Raw genomic sequence first — 17,047 nt, 5'->3', positions numbered from 1 at the left:
ACATTGGTGTCCTCGAAAGAGTGACCTTTGTCCTTTAGATGCAGACGGACAGCCGAGTCTTGTCCCATCGAGGTGGCTCTTCTATGCTGTGCCATGCATTTATGAAATGGCTGTTTGGTCTCTCCGTTGTAGAGGTCTGGGCAAACAGCCCCAAAGCATAACGTTTCCACCTCCGTGCCTGACTGGGTGTGCGGTGTTCTTTAGGCTTTATGTCATACTCAGCCTTTCTCTTCCTCCAAACATGACAAGCCAAGTTGATGCCAAATAGCTCCATTTTGGTTTCATCTGACCACAGCACTTTCTCCAAGCCTCTCTGAATTATTTAGATGTTTACTTGCAAACTTAAGGCGGGCCTGTATATGTGCCTGTAAAGGATTCGGACCCGACACACTGTGTTTTCGTTCGTTTTGAGCTTTTTATTGAGAACACAGTAATACTTTTTCCGGCACACTCAGCAGCCGACTTCCAGTCAGCTGCACACTCCTCTCCCCTTTCGTGTCCAACGTCACTGAAAAAGGGAAATCCTTGTCAGGACAATCACATCCACCTGTCCCTCCAACCTCCCTGGCACTGCCCCTTGAGCTCACTGCACCACCCCTCCTCTGCAGCTGAGCCAGGGATCACACCTCCGCCACAGTACTTTATTGAGCAAGGGGATCTTTCATATTTCAGTCCATTACTGGGTAGTGTTTTACTAATTGTGTTCTTGCTGGTCTCAACAGCCCAGATCATTAACAAACTCTGGTTCAATCCCTGGCTGCTCCAGTCTGCACGCCAAATATCTTTGGGCAAGATGCTAACTCCAAGTTGTATGAATGTTAGATAGAAAGCACTTACATAGAAGTGCTCGTATGAATGGGTTAATAGGGCATGTTGTATAAAACATGGCTCATGTTTTATACAACATGCCCCAGCAGAGTAGAAAAGCGCTTTCTAAGAACCAATCCATTTACCATTTATCCCATGAGGCAAGATCTTGCATGGAGCTCCAGACGGAGGATGATTGATAGTAATTATATATATCTTCCATGTCTGAATAATCACACCCCCAGTTGTCACCTTCTCAGCAAGCTTCTTGTAGGTCTTGTGGCCCTTTCCAGCCTTCTGCAGGCCCTGACATCCTTTCACCTCCTGACATCCCACCATCTTTGCCCATGGTTGTGGAGAGGTTGGAGTGAGATCAGGATTATCTGGAATTGACTGAGTGATCTGTAATCTGCCTGCCACATGGGCGCAGATCCAGACTGGCTAGAACAAGCCGGGTAGTAGGGGATCAAATATTTACTTTACTCAGTGACATGAATCTATACGTTTTATTTTTCTGGATTTTTGGCTGATATTCAGTCTCTCTCCATTATAAAGAAACTACCATAAAAATTTCACACTGGTCAGTTCTTTGCAAAGGAGCAAATTCAGCAGGGGCGTGAATGATTACTTCCCCCACTATAAGTGTGAGCAGCAGTTTAGCTTTTTTCCTAAATATAGGGTTAGCACCTATGATAACTTAGATCTCAGAGGTAAATTCTACACTAAAGCCAGTATGCAAATCAGTTTCCTAAAATTACAGAGTGAATAGAAAAAAAATCCCAACAAGGTTATATAAACAACTTCTGACAAAGAAAGATTATTCTGTTAAAAACACAACACAACTGCTCAGATGTGAGAAGACGTTTCTATTTTTCTAGGTCAGTGCCAGTGTGGACAGTGTACTTGCCACCCACCTGGGGACAGTCGTGTTCATGGCAAAAACTGTGAGTGTGACGACCGTCAATGCGAAGACATCAGTGGAGAGGTCTGTGGAGGTAAGCGAACACACGCAGACCCTCACACACACACACACACACACACACACACACACACACACACACACACACACACACACACACACACACACACACACACACATTAAGTCTTTGTTGTGCCCTAAGGGGTCTTTGAAACTTTGCCGGTAGCGTTTGTAAATTTGAAGATCAGTGCACCGTGATCCTGTCTGCTCTCATTGATATCCACAGGCACAACCTTCTAAACCCTTGAGCCTAATTTTAGAGAAACTTCTCTCAGCTGCTGAAGCTTCTGTTTGAGGTCTCGGGAAGTTGGCGCTCATAATTTGAGCCATTTAGGCAGAGATGCTGTAATGAATACAGTAGCTCACACTAAAACATTAGAGGCTCAGTTGAATTTGATATTTCCCATTGTAGATGCTAGAGCTTGAGAAAAGACAGAGAGAGAGAGAGACTGGCAGAAGCCAAATAAAGACAAAAAAGGATCGTAGTGCAGGTCATGAGAGTCATATCAATGATTATCACAAAGCCTCTTTAATTTGACTCCACATGACTCAGAGTATTTTTTTGGATACATACACCACACGGAGATCTGCTTTTTGGGTCCTTTGCTGTAATGAAAGTGCTGGAAAAATGATAAAATATGACACATACACGGTTTTCCAAATAATAGCTCTTTTTTTTTTCCAAACTAATATCTTTCTAACAACAGCGAGGAGCTTTTCCTTCACATGTATACCAAACAGGGAAGGTACTTAGTGAAACTAAGTTCACTGTTCAGTCAGTGAAGTTTAAAACTATTTGTCTTTTCTCTTAAATTCACATGTGATCTGTCTAACTGCTACCATATATCAATATGTGGATCTTCCAGGGTAGGGAGTTTTTTTTTTAATGTTCTAGTGAGCTGTCTCACTATTGCATTAGTGGTGCAGTGCAGCATCTGAGGGTAATTTTCTGTAGTATTGATTGGATTATGGCCACTCATTGTCCTTTGGGCTGTCCAGGGACAATCCTTGAGGAGCCTTCTGGGTTAGCCTATCTCCAGCACTGCTGCACATGCAAACAAACATAAGCATACATACGAACAATAGGTCCACAATTATGTCTGTATACTGAAAGGCCTGTGGAAGTCATTGGGTATTTTGAGAAGCTGAAAGGCACTCGAAACAAGGTGACACGTGAGGATCAAACATATAGGAGCTTTGTTTCAAGGGGGTTTGTAAGAAACTTCATAAGTCATGGTACAGTGCTGTCAGTGCTGCTGACTGTTTGGACCTCACTGCAGACAACAGAGAAGAGACACGTGTATACAATTCAGTCCTTCTGTGTTAACAAGCTTGTCAGTCAGGTCGGTCCTTACTTGACTCATGAGGGTTGTATCCAAAAACAAAGAACAAGAAGACAAAATGTTTACTTTGTACACTGCAATTTAAAGCAGTCCACTCTTTCTTCTGGTCCATAATTTCATCGTTTTTTTACACCTTCACTATGACAAAGACATATTCGTGTTATATGGGATAGAAAACATGGGTGGTCAGTCATACTGAACACAAGATCACACAGGACCTTCTTCAGTGTAGAGACCTCCTTGTACTTAGATGATTGAATTGGCTATAACATAATTGTGTTTTATTTCTCTTCCAAACTGGAGTTGTTTATTTTAATCTCACTGGAGCTACTCGTGACTGGATTTTGTTATTATTTGTCAGTTGGAAGTTTGAAAAGAACATCTTAGGCTCTCAGGCTTAAGGCAATAAATTGCTTTCTTTTCATATTGTATCATTAATGCCAAGTCTGAGTGTTGAACTTTTAAACTGTCCAGATTTTACATGCATAATTATTACTTTGATGTTTGGATTGACACGAACCGTAGTTAAAGTCTGAAGCTGGTCATTATGTCGGCTCCCACATTCATGTTTAGCCAGATTTCTGGCTGTGGGTATTAAGTGGGTATTATGAAGGCTCCGTGCCCCACAAAGTCACACAGTAATCTCCAGATTTTACAGAGGTTTACTGAAACCACTGAAATCATGTCAGCATATCTACCGTGAACGTTTCTTTATGACAGGGATGTTGCTAGATACCTGCACTGTGTCTCTACTTTGATCCTTCTGTCTGTTGTGTACTTTGTACTTACTTTGATAGTGCAAGATCTTCATGGTGTCTTGAATCTGACATGCTCTTTGGTGCACTTGAAAATGACCACTACAACCTTTAAATGTCATGCCAGCTGTCCCATTTGCAACTTGTCAAGCAACATGCAACATTAAATTCTTCTTTAGTGACAATGGGAATTGAAAATGAACAGACATCAAAGAATGCATTAACAAATCAAAAGACAATAAACTGCAAATAAATGTGCTGCTTTAAGCTAACACTGGTCTTATCATTAGCATTGGCGGTGGATGCTCCTTATGCTGGTTTTAAACTGTTCTGCAAATAAGCCAAAATGGTTGAGAACATACATTCCTTCATAGCCAAATTGATAGCAGGTGTCACAATAATACATCTTAGGTAAAGTGTTGGGTTAATAAATGCATTAATATCAGATACCACATACCATCATGCATTTCTTTGTGAAATAATGATCAAAAATGAAAGAAACGCAAAGGAACAACAGAGGTTATCTTGCATTCTTTGTATTAATTAACCTCTGTGATCGCTTCAACAGTCTAATTCAAATGAACTATGTAAGTGCTAATGCCTGGCAAATACAGTGTGGTCACATGACATTTACAGAGGTGAGACCGAGGTTAGATGCTAGGCTGTTTAGGTCTAATTTTCACAGTTTGTGACTTTAAATTATAGTTGAGGGAAATTATAATAGGAGTCTTGTCAGTCTGCGATTACATCTAATATCTGGTATCTGCTTTGTTTGTATTTTCTACATACAAACACCCACCCTATTGGATCAGGATAAACCTTGTTCTCATTGTTCAGTTTAAAATAGACTCAAAAGAGATTCTTGCTGTGTGGTAACAGCTTTTAAACAGAAGGCAGCTTAGATCTTTTGCTCTCTCTTACTAGTTTCTTCTCTTCCTCCCTGTACTCACACAGCTCCATTTCTTTTCTTCCCTTTGTGGCACTGAACTCTAAACCTCTGTCAGATTCTTTCTGCAAGTAGCACAGATCTGCTGGGTTTGATACCAAGTTAACAAAATGCTGAAATGCGATGCATGCTCCATTAAAAGCATATCTAAGTACTAAGTGAAGGCAGCTGCACTTGTTTGAGTTTTGTGATCGGCAGGTGCAAACTAATTGAATGAGGGCTAGATTTCTGCTCCTTTAAAGCAATTAACCACTCTCCCAAGCTGTCTGATTGAGCCAGTCGTGCATGGCTTTCTTTTTCACCCATTTGCTCAGAGAAACTTTGGCTTTAGAGTAAGTAGAAATGAACTTCTCAGTTTCTGGAAACAAATGAAGAAATATTGCATCTGAACCAAGCTCCCTGAAGAAAAATAATAAAACACTAAGGAATATTATTCTATTATAATGTATGGGTATTTATTAAAAATTGAATAGTAAATATTTCAAAACATTTTTAAAAAGGGGATACGGCTTATTTTGTGTATTTATCACATAATATTGAATTTTATAGTAAAAAGCTGTTCCTGCAAAAAAAATAATAATAAAAACAAAATAATACTGAAAAATAATGATAAAAAATACCAGAATTAAAATAAATAAATATTGACTGAAATGTGCTGGTTTTAAAAACAAAACAAAAATTAAACCTGTGCCTTGAAAATCGTTCAAATTCAGTGAAATTAACCATTTAACTAAGTTTGGTTGTGTTTGTTTACATATGCATAGGAGTCTTGACCGTTTAACTTTTGTGGTGTTGAATCTGAAAAAATCTGAAAACAACCTGTTTGATTGACTGATGCAAACAACTATTTAAACATCCAAGGACTCAGTTGCTTCCCTTAACCAGTTACATGTCCCTGGTGTTGTGTGTGTTTTGTCTTTCATTGCCATTTTTTTAAATAAATGTATTTTATTTTGTTATTTTGCTATTGTGGTTTAACAACTCTTAAGAGCAGCTCCTTTCTTAATGGTTCCCTTTCTGTAGGATTTTAGTTAAAACAATAAAAAGAAAGAAATTTTGAAGCAAATAGCTGTGGATTGGATCACTCCTGTGTACCTCTACATTAAACAATTTGGAGCAAGGTAAGGGTGTTCTGGTAACCACCTGGCATCTGTTGCCAGATGTGAACACAAAGGACTCAGTCAATGATGCAACTGGGTCTGCACTGCGTTTATTTAAACATAAGCATGGTGTGAGTGATGCAAGACTTCTGTTGGAGGTGGGAGACATAATTGTTATAGTGGCTGTCAAAACCACACTGATGCTAACAGCTATTTAGACATCCCGGGAGCAGTTGCCTCCTTCAGTCAATTATCATGCATTTCCCTGATTTTATGTGTGGGTGAAAATATTTGTGTGTTTTCGTCTGCCATTGCCATTTCTTGTTTTTCATCTCTCTCTGAAGCACTGGAGATTCATTAAGGACAGGACAAGACCAGTGATGACAGTTCCTTTCATGTCCCCAGGGGAAATACAATAAGCTTGCTGCGTCTCTCTCTCATCTTCCTGTAGCTCTGCCTCCTTGTACTGCCTATTAGTGTCAAGGTTCGATGTCTGCACTGTCAACTTCCAGTATTTATGTTCTTTATTGCTGTTTTTTTTACTCTCCTGTGGCATTTCTCTCAACTTTTGCTGCTAGTGAAAGCTTTACTCTTTTTTTTTTTTTTTTTTTTTTTTTTCCTTGTATTTGCAGTGTTTTCTCATGGCCATGCTCCATATTCTGTCTCCTTTTAAACGAAGGCCCTTCTGCCCTCCACCGCCAGGTCACGGTTACTGTTCATGTGGACGGTGCATCTGTGAGGAGGGCTGGTTTGGGAAGCTTTGCCAGTTCCCCAGGTCTTGTGATATGAGCGATGCCCAGAGCAAGGAGCTTTGTGAGACTTCTGATGGTGTTATATGCAGTGGAAAAGGTGAGCAGTATTTCCTTTTGTTCGGTGGTGTTTGGGAAAAACATTTCTAAAAGTTAATATTTGAATTTCAACTGAGAAGAACATTTTCATGGCCCGTTTGATTAAAAAAAAAAAAAGTTTGGTAAATACACACATGTCAAATAGTACAAAAACACAAAATGTACATTTATTTATGTTTTAAAGATTATAGGTCATAAGTATGAATATGATGTGGAATACTGGATTCAATATCAATGTAAACTAGCTGGAATAGCAATAATAGTATGCTAATATAATGAACATCCACTGAAAGCTGATCATATTCCACACATAAAAGAGCAATGCAACAAAAGTATAACCACATATTTTTTCTAAAAATCTTAGAAATTCAGAAACCTATTTCCCATTCCCATTGTTTTCAAATGCACATATCATTCAAACAGTTGAAATGCATAAATATGCAGTGTTGGGAAGGTTACTTTTAAAATGTATTTCACTACAGATTACAGAATACATGCCCCAAAATGTATTTTGTAACATATTCCGTTACGTTACTCAATGAGAGTAATGTATTCTGAATACTTTGGATTACTTAATATATTATCATGCTTTTTACAACTACATGAATGTCCTATTGCTGTGTGATTTATTACTATTACTAAAGGTTATTTGCCATACCAACTAGATTTTTAAATCTTAATATAAATGAGTAAGAGTAGGGTGGACATTAGGTAAGGCTGCACTTTTTGAAGCGATCTCATACAGAAAACTAGCTTTACTTTGTTGTCTGGGTCAACTTTGTATATATATATTTACATGCTTCCATCTCCCGTTTCTGGTCGGTGACATCTCTTGCTTTTCGACTCTTTTTTTCTCCTTCCCTCATGCTTACAGACACATAACGGGTATAGCAGTCCATTCTCCCTGCAGCACGGACTACACTGCCCATGAGGCTACATTCTTTAGGGCTATGCCTGTAACACTCTGCCTATTGCCTTCATATTAAATCATTTTTGTGAATAATTTTTTTAAATATTTCTTCATGTCATTATGCGGGCCGCAAGTAGAGGTGACATGGGCTGCAAGATTGAGACACAGACATGAGAGCCTCTTAATGCATTTTTTGTTTGGGTTTCCACCGGCGTGGACACCAAAAATATAGAGTTCATAGCCTTATGTATAGTATACCTATGAAACTATACAGTCGTATAGTAGTATAATATATCTGAATTGTGCAGGGCTGATTCCTGGTTATTACACAGAAATCATCACATTTCTTAAAGCTTGTTTTTATTACCGGTAGCTTGTTAACGTGGTATTAATTAGAAACTACCACACATTTTTCCAAGTAGTATGCTTCAGCAATAAACATAATATTAACACTATTGCCCCCCCCCCAAATCATATATTTGAATGTAATATTACTGAGCCACAACCACTGTTGACACAGTACAAAGTATTGCTTGTGTATTATTTACATTTTACTTATCCTAATAATTTTTAACAATAATTTTCTTATTACCAAGCTATAATAGGAAGTTCAGCCAAAAACTGATACATTTGTATTCTGAGGATAAGTTGTGGTTTGATAGGAACAACTCAAGGCCTCAATTCACTATGGATGACCACATAGGATTTACATGAAAGGACAGTGAATACAGAGGCTCCTCACCTAAGCCAGGGTTAAGGTATTTTATAATGTTAAGTATGTTTCCTTTATCCCTTCTAGGAATAATAAAGAAGCTTATTAGCAGTCTGAAAAATTCATCTAAAAAGGCAGCTAAACTCAAGGAAAGCAAGGAATAGTTCAAGGAAATACTAAAAGGGAGAGATTGTCTCAATCTATTGGAGATAATCAGAGTATCAGACTTGATTGGCGATTCAGTGCAAGCAGTTATGTCCTGATCAGTGAAATTAGGCTAATTCAGATAATACTAGAAGATGATGTTACTTAGAAGATTTACATTTACACTGAAACATTTTTATCATGTAGTCTGTGGTTTAGATACTTAGACTTTTATTTGGCAAACTTTTATCGTGCAGCATTATAGTCAAATAATTCAATCTCAGGCAGCTGAGCGTATTTAATTAAGGTGGGTAATAGAAAATTAACAAAAATGTTCTTGTTCACATCATGTATTGTGATCAAAAGGAAGATTTTGATTTCACTGTTGTACTATTTTGCTTAATCTCTTGATATAGTTGTATTTAGAGTACTTAAATTATTGTCTGATATTTATAGACTAAATTTTGGAGGTATAGAAATTTTAATTGACAGTAAATAAACTGATCATTAGTTGCAGCAGGAGCAGCTGTCGACTTCTTTACACTGCGCATTGTCACTACATTGTATGTATCATTAGGTGGCAAATGACACCACGCAGCAGGATTTTTTTCTCTGTTGCATAGCAGTGAATCCACAGAAATAGACCTGCTGCTCTGAGTCCAGCCCTGCAAAGCCGAGGATGGTGTGAAAATGAAGACGAGCATGTTCATTCTCCATGCGCCGCTACACCGAGGCACAAGAGCTACCTTTCCTCGCCTCCTCCTGTTGTTTCACCGTTTCACTTTCTCTCCTTCTTCTTACTTCATCTGCTCCCATCTTTCATAGTGGTTTTCCTGCAACCCACTGAATGTGGATACAAACTGGGGGGATTGAAACCATAGTTGCTGGACCTCTGGGTGTGAGCTTAGGAAAAATAAAGTGGACAACAGTAGATTTGTTTCTCTCTACCAGTCTTTAATACTTTATTATCCTGCTGCTGCCCTTAAGAGTGAGTGAGAGAGAGAATGATAGAGAGAAGAATAGACACTGATGGGCATGACAGGAAGTTTAAAGTGTGGGTGGATTGGTGTCCTGGTGGTGAAAGCATATTAGTGTCCATTTCCCCAGAATACATGTCATATTCACTCAGCCCAGTATTATCTTCTGTGCAAAATAATTTACAGCAAATAACGAATATACACTGCCAAAATCCCAGCTGAAATGAAAAAAAATGATGTTAATATACAGTTAATATACAATGTGTATGCTCGTGTGTGTGTGTGTGTGTGGTCTGCATGTGTGTATTACAGGTTCCTGTCATTGTGGTAAGTGTATCTGCAATCCCCAAGACTGGTGGGTGTCCGGAGAGTACTGTGAGTGTGACGACCGAGAGTGTGATAAGCACGACGGGATCATCTGCACAGGTAATGAAATCAAAAAAAGAGAGACAATCAATCGAATATAGTCGATACAATCAGAATAAGTAAAAATGGTAAATACTAGAAGATAATGGATAATATAAAAGTCAAAGTCACAGCTGAGCATTTCCACCTTTGGACTGAAGTGCCCCAGAGACTGCCAGATGTTTTATTTCCATGAGAATAGTCAAGCTGAAGGTTTATGTTTTTATTACATTAGTATTTCTAACACTGAAAAGGGAGATCAGCACGCTACATTGTTGGGGTTACTGTATAATTTGCTCTTCTTCAAAACCAATTTATGTTTTAAATGTGTGTGGCTGAATTAATTTAAATGTGCAACTTGCCTCTATCTAATGGAGAGTAGTTTTATGATGTTTGAATAGAGTGGAAGGTGGGCAGGTGTGCTCAAGATGCAGAGATGCTGGGAGAAGCAGGGGCTAATTTACATTTTCAAAGCTTGGCCCTTACTAAGGACGAAAAAGGTTTCGAGTTAAATCAAAGCCATTTTAATGGCCTTGCTTCTAAACATTTGTTTTTGAAAATGGTAACTGGCCTGCATTTGTATAGCGCTTTTCTAGTCCATAGGACCCCAAAGCGCTTTACACTACATTCAGTCATTCACCCATTCACACACACATTCACACACTGGCGATGGCAAGCTACATTGTAGCCACAGCTGCCCTGGGGCGCACTGACAGAGGCGAGGCTGCCGGACACAGGCGCCACCGGGCCCTCTGACCACCACCAGTGACCACCCCTAAAACACCCCTAAAAGGTGTTTTAGGGGTTTTCTAAAAGAAAATACTGGAGCAGAATTTTATTGAAGAGCGACACCTTAGCAGAAAGAGGGAGCCGCGTGTTAAAATCAAATTACTTTCATGAGTAACAATCCCAGTGAACCAGAGATGGGGTGTGGGCTTGTTTGGCAGCTGTTTTTATAGAAACAGTAAAACTGATCACAAAACAACTATCATAGCAGTTAAAACTGTTAGCTTATATTAAATCTAAACACTTAATAGCTAGTTAAGCAGTGATTAGCTGTTAAATGCACTACATGTAACGGATGAATAGTTAAAACAGCGAATCATAACTGACAAAACCATGACTAACATAACTAAATTATGTCGGAAGTTTGTAAGATTTGCGTAACTGAAATCCATAATGAGCGCTTTTAAACATTTTGTACACTGTTTATTGTTGTTGTTTTTGTATTACTCATTTTGTATTAATGTTAATGGCTGTGGTTGTGTGCCTGACAACCATAAACAACTGCATACCTATATGCCATATGGCTGTTTATCCACAGGAGCTTTATTCTCATCACTGACTGTGGAAAGTTTAGTACACATCTAATTATTTTTGCCCTGGGGGCCTGTCAGAATCTGAATAGCTTCACAAGTGCTTCTCATCATGACTTTAAGGGTCCAAATGTCAGCCTTAATGTCATTCAAATGAGCATCAGTGTTTCCAAATGCAGATCGGCATTGCTTAAACACAGGGAGCAAACTAAGAAAATGCATTAGAGCATCTGGCAAATGTGCCTGACTACCATTACTGACTGCAGTATAAATGTGAAAGTAACCATATCCTTGGAAGTTATTTTATTGGAATAGTGTTTTACATGGAAAGGCAATTCCAGAAAGGGATTTAATATTTGGATAAAAGAGTTGCTGTGGCTGTGGGTTTTTTTTTTTTCAGACAGCAGTGATTGAGTCATTTCTTGCCATTTTGTAAAGATTAAAAATGTTTGACAAAAGTTAGCCAATAAATTACTTTGCATCCAGAGATTTCATGGATCTTTCAGTGCTGTGGATTCTCATTACACATACAACTGATGAGTGATGTGGAAAATTTAGCATATTAGCAATTCTTGCTGGCTAATTTCATGCACTGCATATGATAATTTCAGCAATCGTATTAGAAGAGAGACAAAAATGTCTGTCGGGTCGCCTGCTACACAGGTAAATATGTGAAACAAAAAAACCAAAATAAATGACAACATTTTCTCACCATGTACAATTTTTTCAATTTGTGTTTTGTCAGTGGGATGAAAATAAAATGAAGAAGAGGTTTGAGTTTACGGTATTCATGAGAGCTGTTTAATCATGTGAAATGTTTGTGAGTCGGGAAAAAATTGGTTTAAGTAAATTCCGAATAAACGAAGAACTGTGGATGTTTTTGTTGAGGAGAGCATGAACCAATAATAAATCTTAATCTGGCACTTATATGTATACATAGAGAGATGTTGTTCAATATTCTAAAACTCCTATAAAACATCCAGATCAATAGTAAATCATGGAAATTTCACCTGTGCAGCAATAAATCCTTCAGGAGACAGATACAAAGTACAAAATATAGATGTGTTTATTTTAGCTACATCTTGAAATTCAGGAAGAGGTGAGCAGATGTGATCATCCACGTCTGAAGTTCAGAAAGTTTTTTTTTCTTTTTATACTGACTTTTTTTGTGCTTACTCTTCTTTCACATATTGGAACAGCGAGATCCTTGACTATCTTCAAATTAGATGAAAAGGAGCCTGAAAGTCTGGCTGCTTCTTGAGGCTTCCAGACACTTAAATAGACGTCGCCTCGAGGTCAAAGCAGAGGTTTCACTGACCATGACTTTCAGACCTACCATCATAGTAAAACCTCACAGGACTGTAAGACCAACTCTAAAAAAAATAACCATTTACAGATTGTACTAAGAAAATACTCTGTAAATACTGTACAGTAAATATTCGCCCAAAATGTTATAAATCTATAAATGGAAGTGGTCAGCCAACAAATGCAGTATTTAATCCTTTTAACTATTCCCCCCCCCCCCCCCCCCCCCCCAATTTTCAGCTCTCTTATAGGAAAATATTTAACTTTTAATTTTTTTATGATTGTTTTTTAAATGTTTATTTCTTTGGGAACAAATGAGTTTAGGACTGAAGCCCATGGACAAGGCAGTAAAGCAAAAGAAAAAACTGAGAAATTACAGTTCTAGTCTAGGAGCATGAAATAACTCTGGTCTTGTCTTTGTAATTGCTTCTTTCCTTGTATCGCTTTCCTGCTTCTTTTCTCAACTACTTCCTTGTTGGCTTACACTCCTCCCTCCTCTCCCACAGAGATATTTGGTGGTAGATGTATCTTTTCAACCGTGTGACAGGAGACCAGCAGGAGCCCTCTTCCTAACCCCAGCACCTCTGACTGACAGCTCCGGAAGCTTATGGGGAGGTGTGGGGTATATACTGTAGCGATATAATTCCTACAGTAGCATGTTATGCCACTTTGGCCCTCTTTAGAGATAAAGAAGAAAAAACTATATGTCTTGACTATTTATCAGTCCTAAAACAACCAGTGTGAATGGGTTGGTGACTTAACTTCTCTGTTAGTCAGACTTCTGGTAATATTATGATCCTATTTCGTTTTCATTTTGTTTGTGTTCCTACTACAGGATCTGGTCAGATATATAGAGATGTTTGAGCTTTGTCCAAATGTTGTAAAAACAAAACACGAATAAATTAATATCGAAAAGTAATTAAACTCCATGTTTCTCCTGCTGTTAAGGCAGAAGCAGTGGAAAACCACAGACTGTCCCGAGCAATGTCATTGGTCTCCATCCCCTATCAGAGAGCTGCACCCAGGGAAGCAAGGAGTGTGAAAAGAGGAACCTTGTTAAAGGTCAGGCATGATGGCACAGCTCTTTTAATTCACAGCTTTTCTTCTCACATCTCACAGGGAATGGGTTGTGCAGCTGTGGCAACTGCGAGTGCTGGGACGGCTGGAACGGGAATGCTTGTGAAATCTGGGTGGGAGAAGAATACTGAGGCCAACAGAGAACAGGACACTGGGTTCAGAGAATTGAGACCTGGCTGCCCAGTGTGACCAGGAGCACCACGAGTCACGACCAAGCTGGTGAAACGCCAAGTTATCGAAACCACGGGGAGGAGAAAGGAAGACTAAACATGGACGTAGCTCTGCATTTCACAAACAGCATTCATTGTTTTATTGTACTGGTTACAAACTATCCTTTTAAAACTGGGTTTTGTAGATGAAAAGAAACAGCCATAGCTCTGTGCTTAAATCATATTACAATGTAAACATTTATGTTTTCAAAGCAGCTTTTTTTTTTGGATATTGTAGGAATGCTTACATATTTCAAATGGCTATATATAATAGGATGCAAGTACATGACAGTTTCAAATGCTGGAGAGAGGATAAAATGTATCATTAAGATGACTTTGTAGTAATATGTTTGATACTGTGGTCTGTTTTTACTGGTAAATGGTCTGCCCTTCCCACACTGGACTGAAAGTTTACTCGAAAGCTCGAGGCATAGGTTACGCTGAGGTTTTTTATTTCTTTTTCATAATAAAACATTAAATGTGCCGCATGACACAACATTTTGCATGGAAAACAATGCAAAGACCTTAATCATACATGGTTACAAATTTGTTATAACATGACATAACTCCAATGGGCATACTTGCAATGGTATATATAGAGAGAGATATATTCGAAAATAAATCATTTTATTAGTGCCTACTCTCCTCCGTCAAACAAACAGTCTGCCCTGAAACCTTTACTGTCTTAGTAGTGGTTAAATTCTAAGTGGAAGAAACAAAGAGAAGGGAATAAATAGTTCAGTTGTGGCATGCTGGATGTCCATGTCACTTCAAATGGCGGTATCAGGGGATGAGAGCTGCACTGACACAAGAGCTCAGTCACCACTTGAAAAAAGGACCGATAAGAAGTCACAAAGGAAATTTAATGTAAATTCTACTTTGGCCTTTTTCATGCTTAAACTAGCCAATCCCCTCTGTTTTCTTTGTCCCCGAAAAATGACAGGTGCAATAATATACTGCACACTATATTGCATTAAGTATGTTACTGACTTTACAGTATACCTTTATATAAATATTTTTTATTCAATATGTTGTATAATGTGTATACAACAAACACAAACTGTATAGTGTAGACAAACTCGTTGCATATATGTAAAATTAGCGGTACATACCAACAGTTCTTGATTGACATAGCCTACTACATGCAGTTCATCAATGCCATCCTCTCCCCATGCAACAGATGGGACAACATAGAAAATAAGAGGTTCGAAAACAGAAGCTAGGATATTCTCGTAACACATTTGAACAAATGGGGGTAACAAAGCAAAAACGCGATTGGGATCTGGAGACGAAATCGACACACAACCCGTATGCGAGAGAGATGAGGACGAACAAAACAAATGGAGGCTACAGCAATCCAAACAGATGTACTTGTACACACTGGTCATTTACAAAAATAAAGCCAGCCTTGAAGGAGCCAGTTAACTGGGCTGCAGGGCTGGGGCAGTCACCAGCCCAGCATGTAGAGTTTTGTAAGAGCGGAGGATGACAGTGGTTTCCAGCTCCTGTGTGTGTATATGACACCATTTTTAGGATTAACAGCTTTGTACAGACAAATATTGATATCTATGTGATGTGCTTTGATGTGTTGTAATAAGAAATGGCCATGTATAATCCCAATAAACTCAGAAAAATGATATTTACCAAATCAAGTTCTTAATATAGTTGCACTTTTAGCAGCATACGGCAGCAACGATCTACTTAATGTTCTAAATCTTACTTAACTAAACTATTAGGAAAAGAAAAACCAGTAAAGCAAGACGGACATAAATACACTGATCACACAGAGCTTTGATAAACTGCTAACAGTCATGATGAAAATGCAAAACAAAGTGCGGTGAGTGTGCCGCAGCCGTGATACATGCCTGTTCAACTCCTACACTGAACTTCAGTGCTCATCCATTTGCACATAGTGAAGAACAATGCCCATACCTTACTCCTTGTAGAAAATACATGCATGTGATTATTCAAGGTATATGTACTTTTCCAAAGTGACATCAGTCAAGACCTTTGTGGATCTGAGCAGAGTTGATTATTCTGGACAGAACAAATGCTATCACAGTGAAAGCTTCCGTGAATTGAATCAGAAAGAGAATCGAGATTTGTTTTCTTTCTTTCTGTTTTTTTTTTTTTTTTTAAGAATCAGTTCTTCTTGGGATGAAAAAAAGACTTTGGTCATTTCAGAATGGATACATCTGAGTGTGTTTTTTTCAGTGAATAATGCTACGTGTCGTCTACATGGATGTATAGGGTGGGTGAGGCACCTTTGGCCCAGTGGGGACTGGGAACTTGTTTTTGCATGCCGGGAATCAAGGTCCAAACAGGCACGTGATAGGCCAAGATGATCAGAACTGGACTCTGCATGCTGAGCTAGAAGACAAATTCTCTCATTATAATAATAATATCTAGTCTTTTAAAAAGTTATGATTTTTAATAGTCATTTTCCCTAAGTTTTATACAGTGAAAATGTTATAATATAAGCCATCTCTTGTATATCTGCTGCAAGAAGAGAGAACACAATATTAACCTTGTCCATGCTTTAGCTTGCTGAACCAAATAGGGATGCAGCCAGTGTAAATGTCACCTACTGGTTTTCAGCCATGTTGTTTTCTGGCTTTATGTAGACACTGCTGTAAGGTGGCTGCCAGTGCTGGAGTTATAGACCATCTGGGTCAAAGCCACAAGCCTTGCCTCATAGTCCAAAGAAGTCGGTGAGTGAGGGACAGAGGCCTACAAGGCCTAGAGATATTCCTAGAGCCCACGCTCTGAAATAAGATTAAAGAAAAATAGACTTCAGATTTTCTATTTACCAGAGAAGGCGGACAGAACCGCTGGTGGGACCTAGATAGTGATATGTATACACCATTCCTTACAGCGCTCTCCCACCCACACACACATCTGTTTATAAATGTGTATGTGTGTTTGTATGTGTGTAGGGAGCTCCTCGCATTGATTGCAGTGGCGGTAATTAGCACTTCATCAGCTATGATTGCAGGAGCTATCTGCCAGCCTCCAGCGTGTTTTATTGGCTGTTTAAAAAAAAAAAAATCTCAGATTTTCAACACAAACTTTGTGTGTCTGTCTATTAGAGTGTGTGCATATTGTAGGCAAGAAGAAAATTTGGACTCCTTTCCACATGTCTTTGCTTTTTATGCCACATTTGTGTTCATGTGTTTCTTAGAAAATCACGCAACCCCCTTGCAAAATGTTTTCT

General features: G+C 38.6%; 1 protein-coding gene across 1 annotated transcript in view; it reads left to right on the top strand.

The window, feature by feature from the left end:
- itgbl1 (integrin, beta-like 1) overlaps nucleotides 1-15,613 on the top strand; it is a 54,329-nt gene extending 38,716 nt beyond the window's left edge. Inside the window, exons 8-11 of the mRNA XM_085384392.1 lie at nucleotides 1,686-1,802; nucleotides 6,633-6,779; nucleotides 9,834-9,947; nucleotides 13,667-15,613. Coding sequence (XP_085240518.1) covers nucleotides 1,686-1,802; nucleotides 6,633-6,779; nucleotides 9,834-9,947; nucleotides 13,667-13,755 — 467 coding nt within the window. The 3' untranslated portion in view covers nucleotides 13,756-15,613. The remainder of the gene's footprint in view (nucleotides 1-1,685; nucleotides 1,803-6,632; nucleotides 6,780-9,833; nucleotides 9,948-13,666) is intronic.
- Nucleotides 15,614-17,047: the final 1,434 nt, after the last annotated feature.

The sequence above is a fragment of the Rhamphochromis longiceps genome, linkage group LG16 (assembly GCF_057381845.1).
Source record: "Rhamphochromis longiceps isolate RC_006_pf linkage group LG16, R_longiceps_female_GT1.1, whole genome shotgun sequence".
NCBI classification, from domain to species: domain Eukaryota; kingdom Metazoa; phylum Chordata; class Actinopteri; order Cichliformes; family Cichlidae; genus Rhamphochromis; species Rhamphochromis longiceps.
This window is presented reverse-complemented; position numbering and strand designations above follow the sequence as displayed.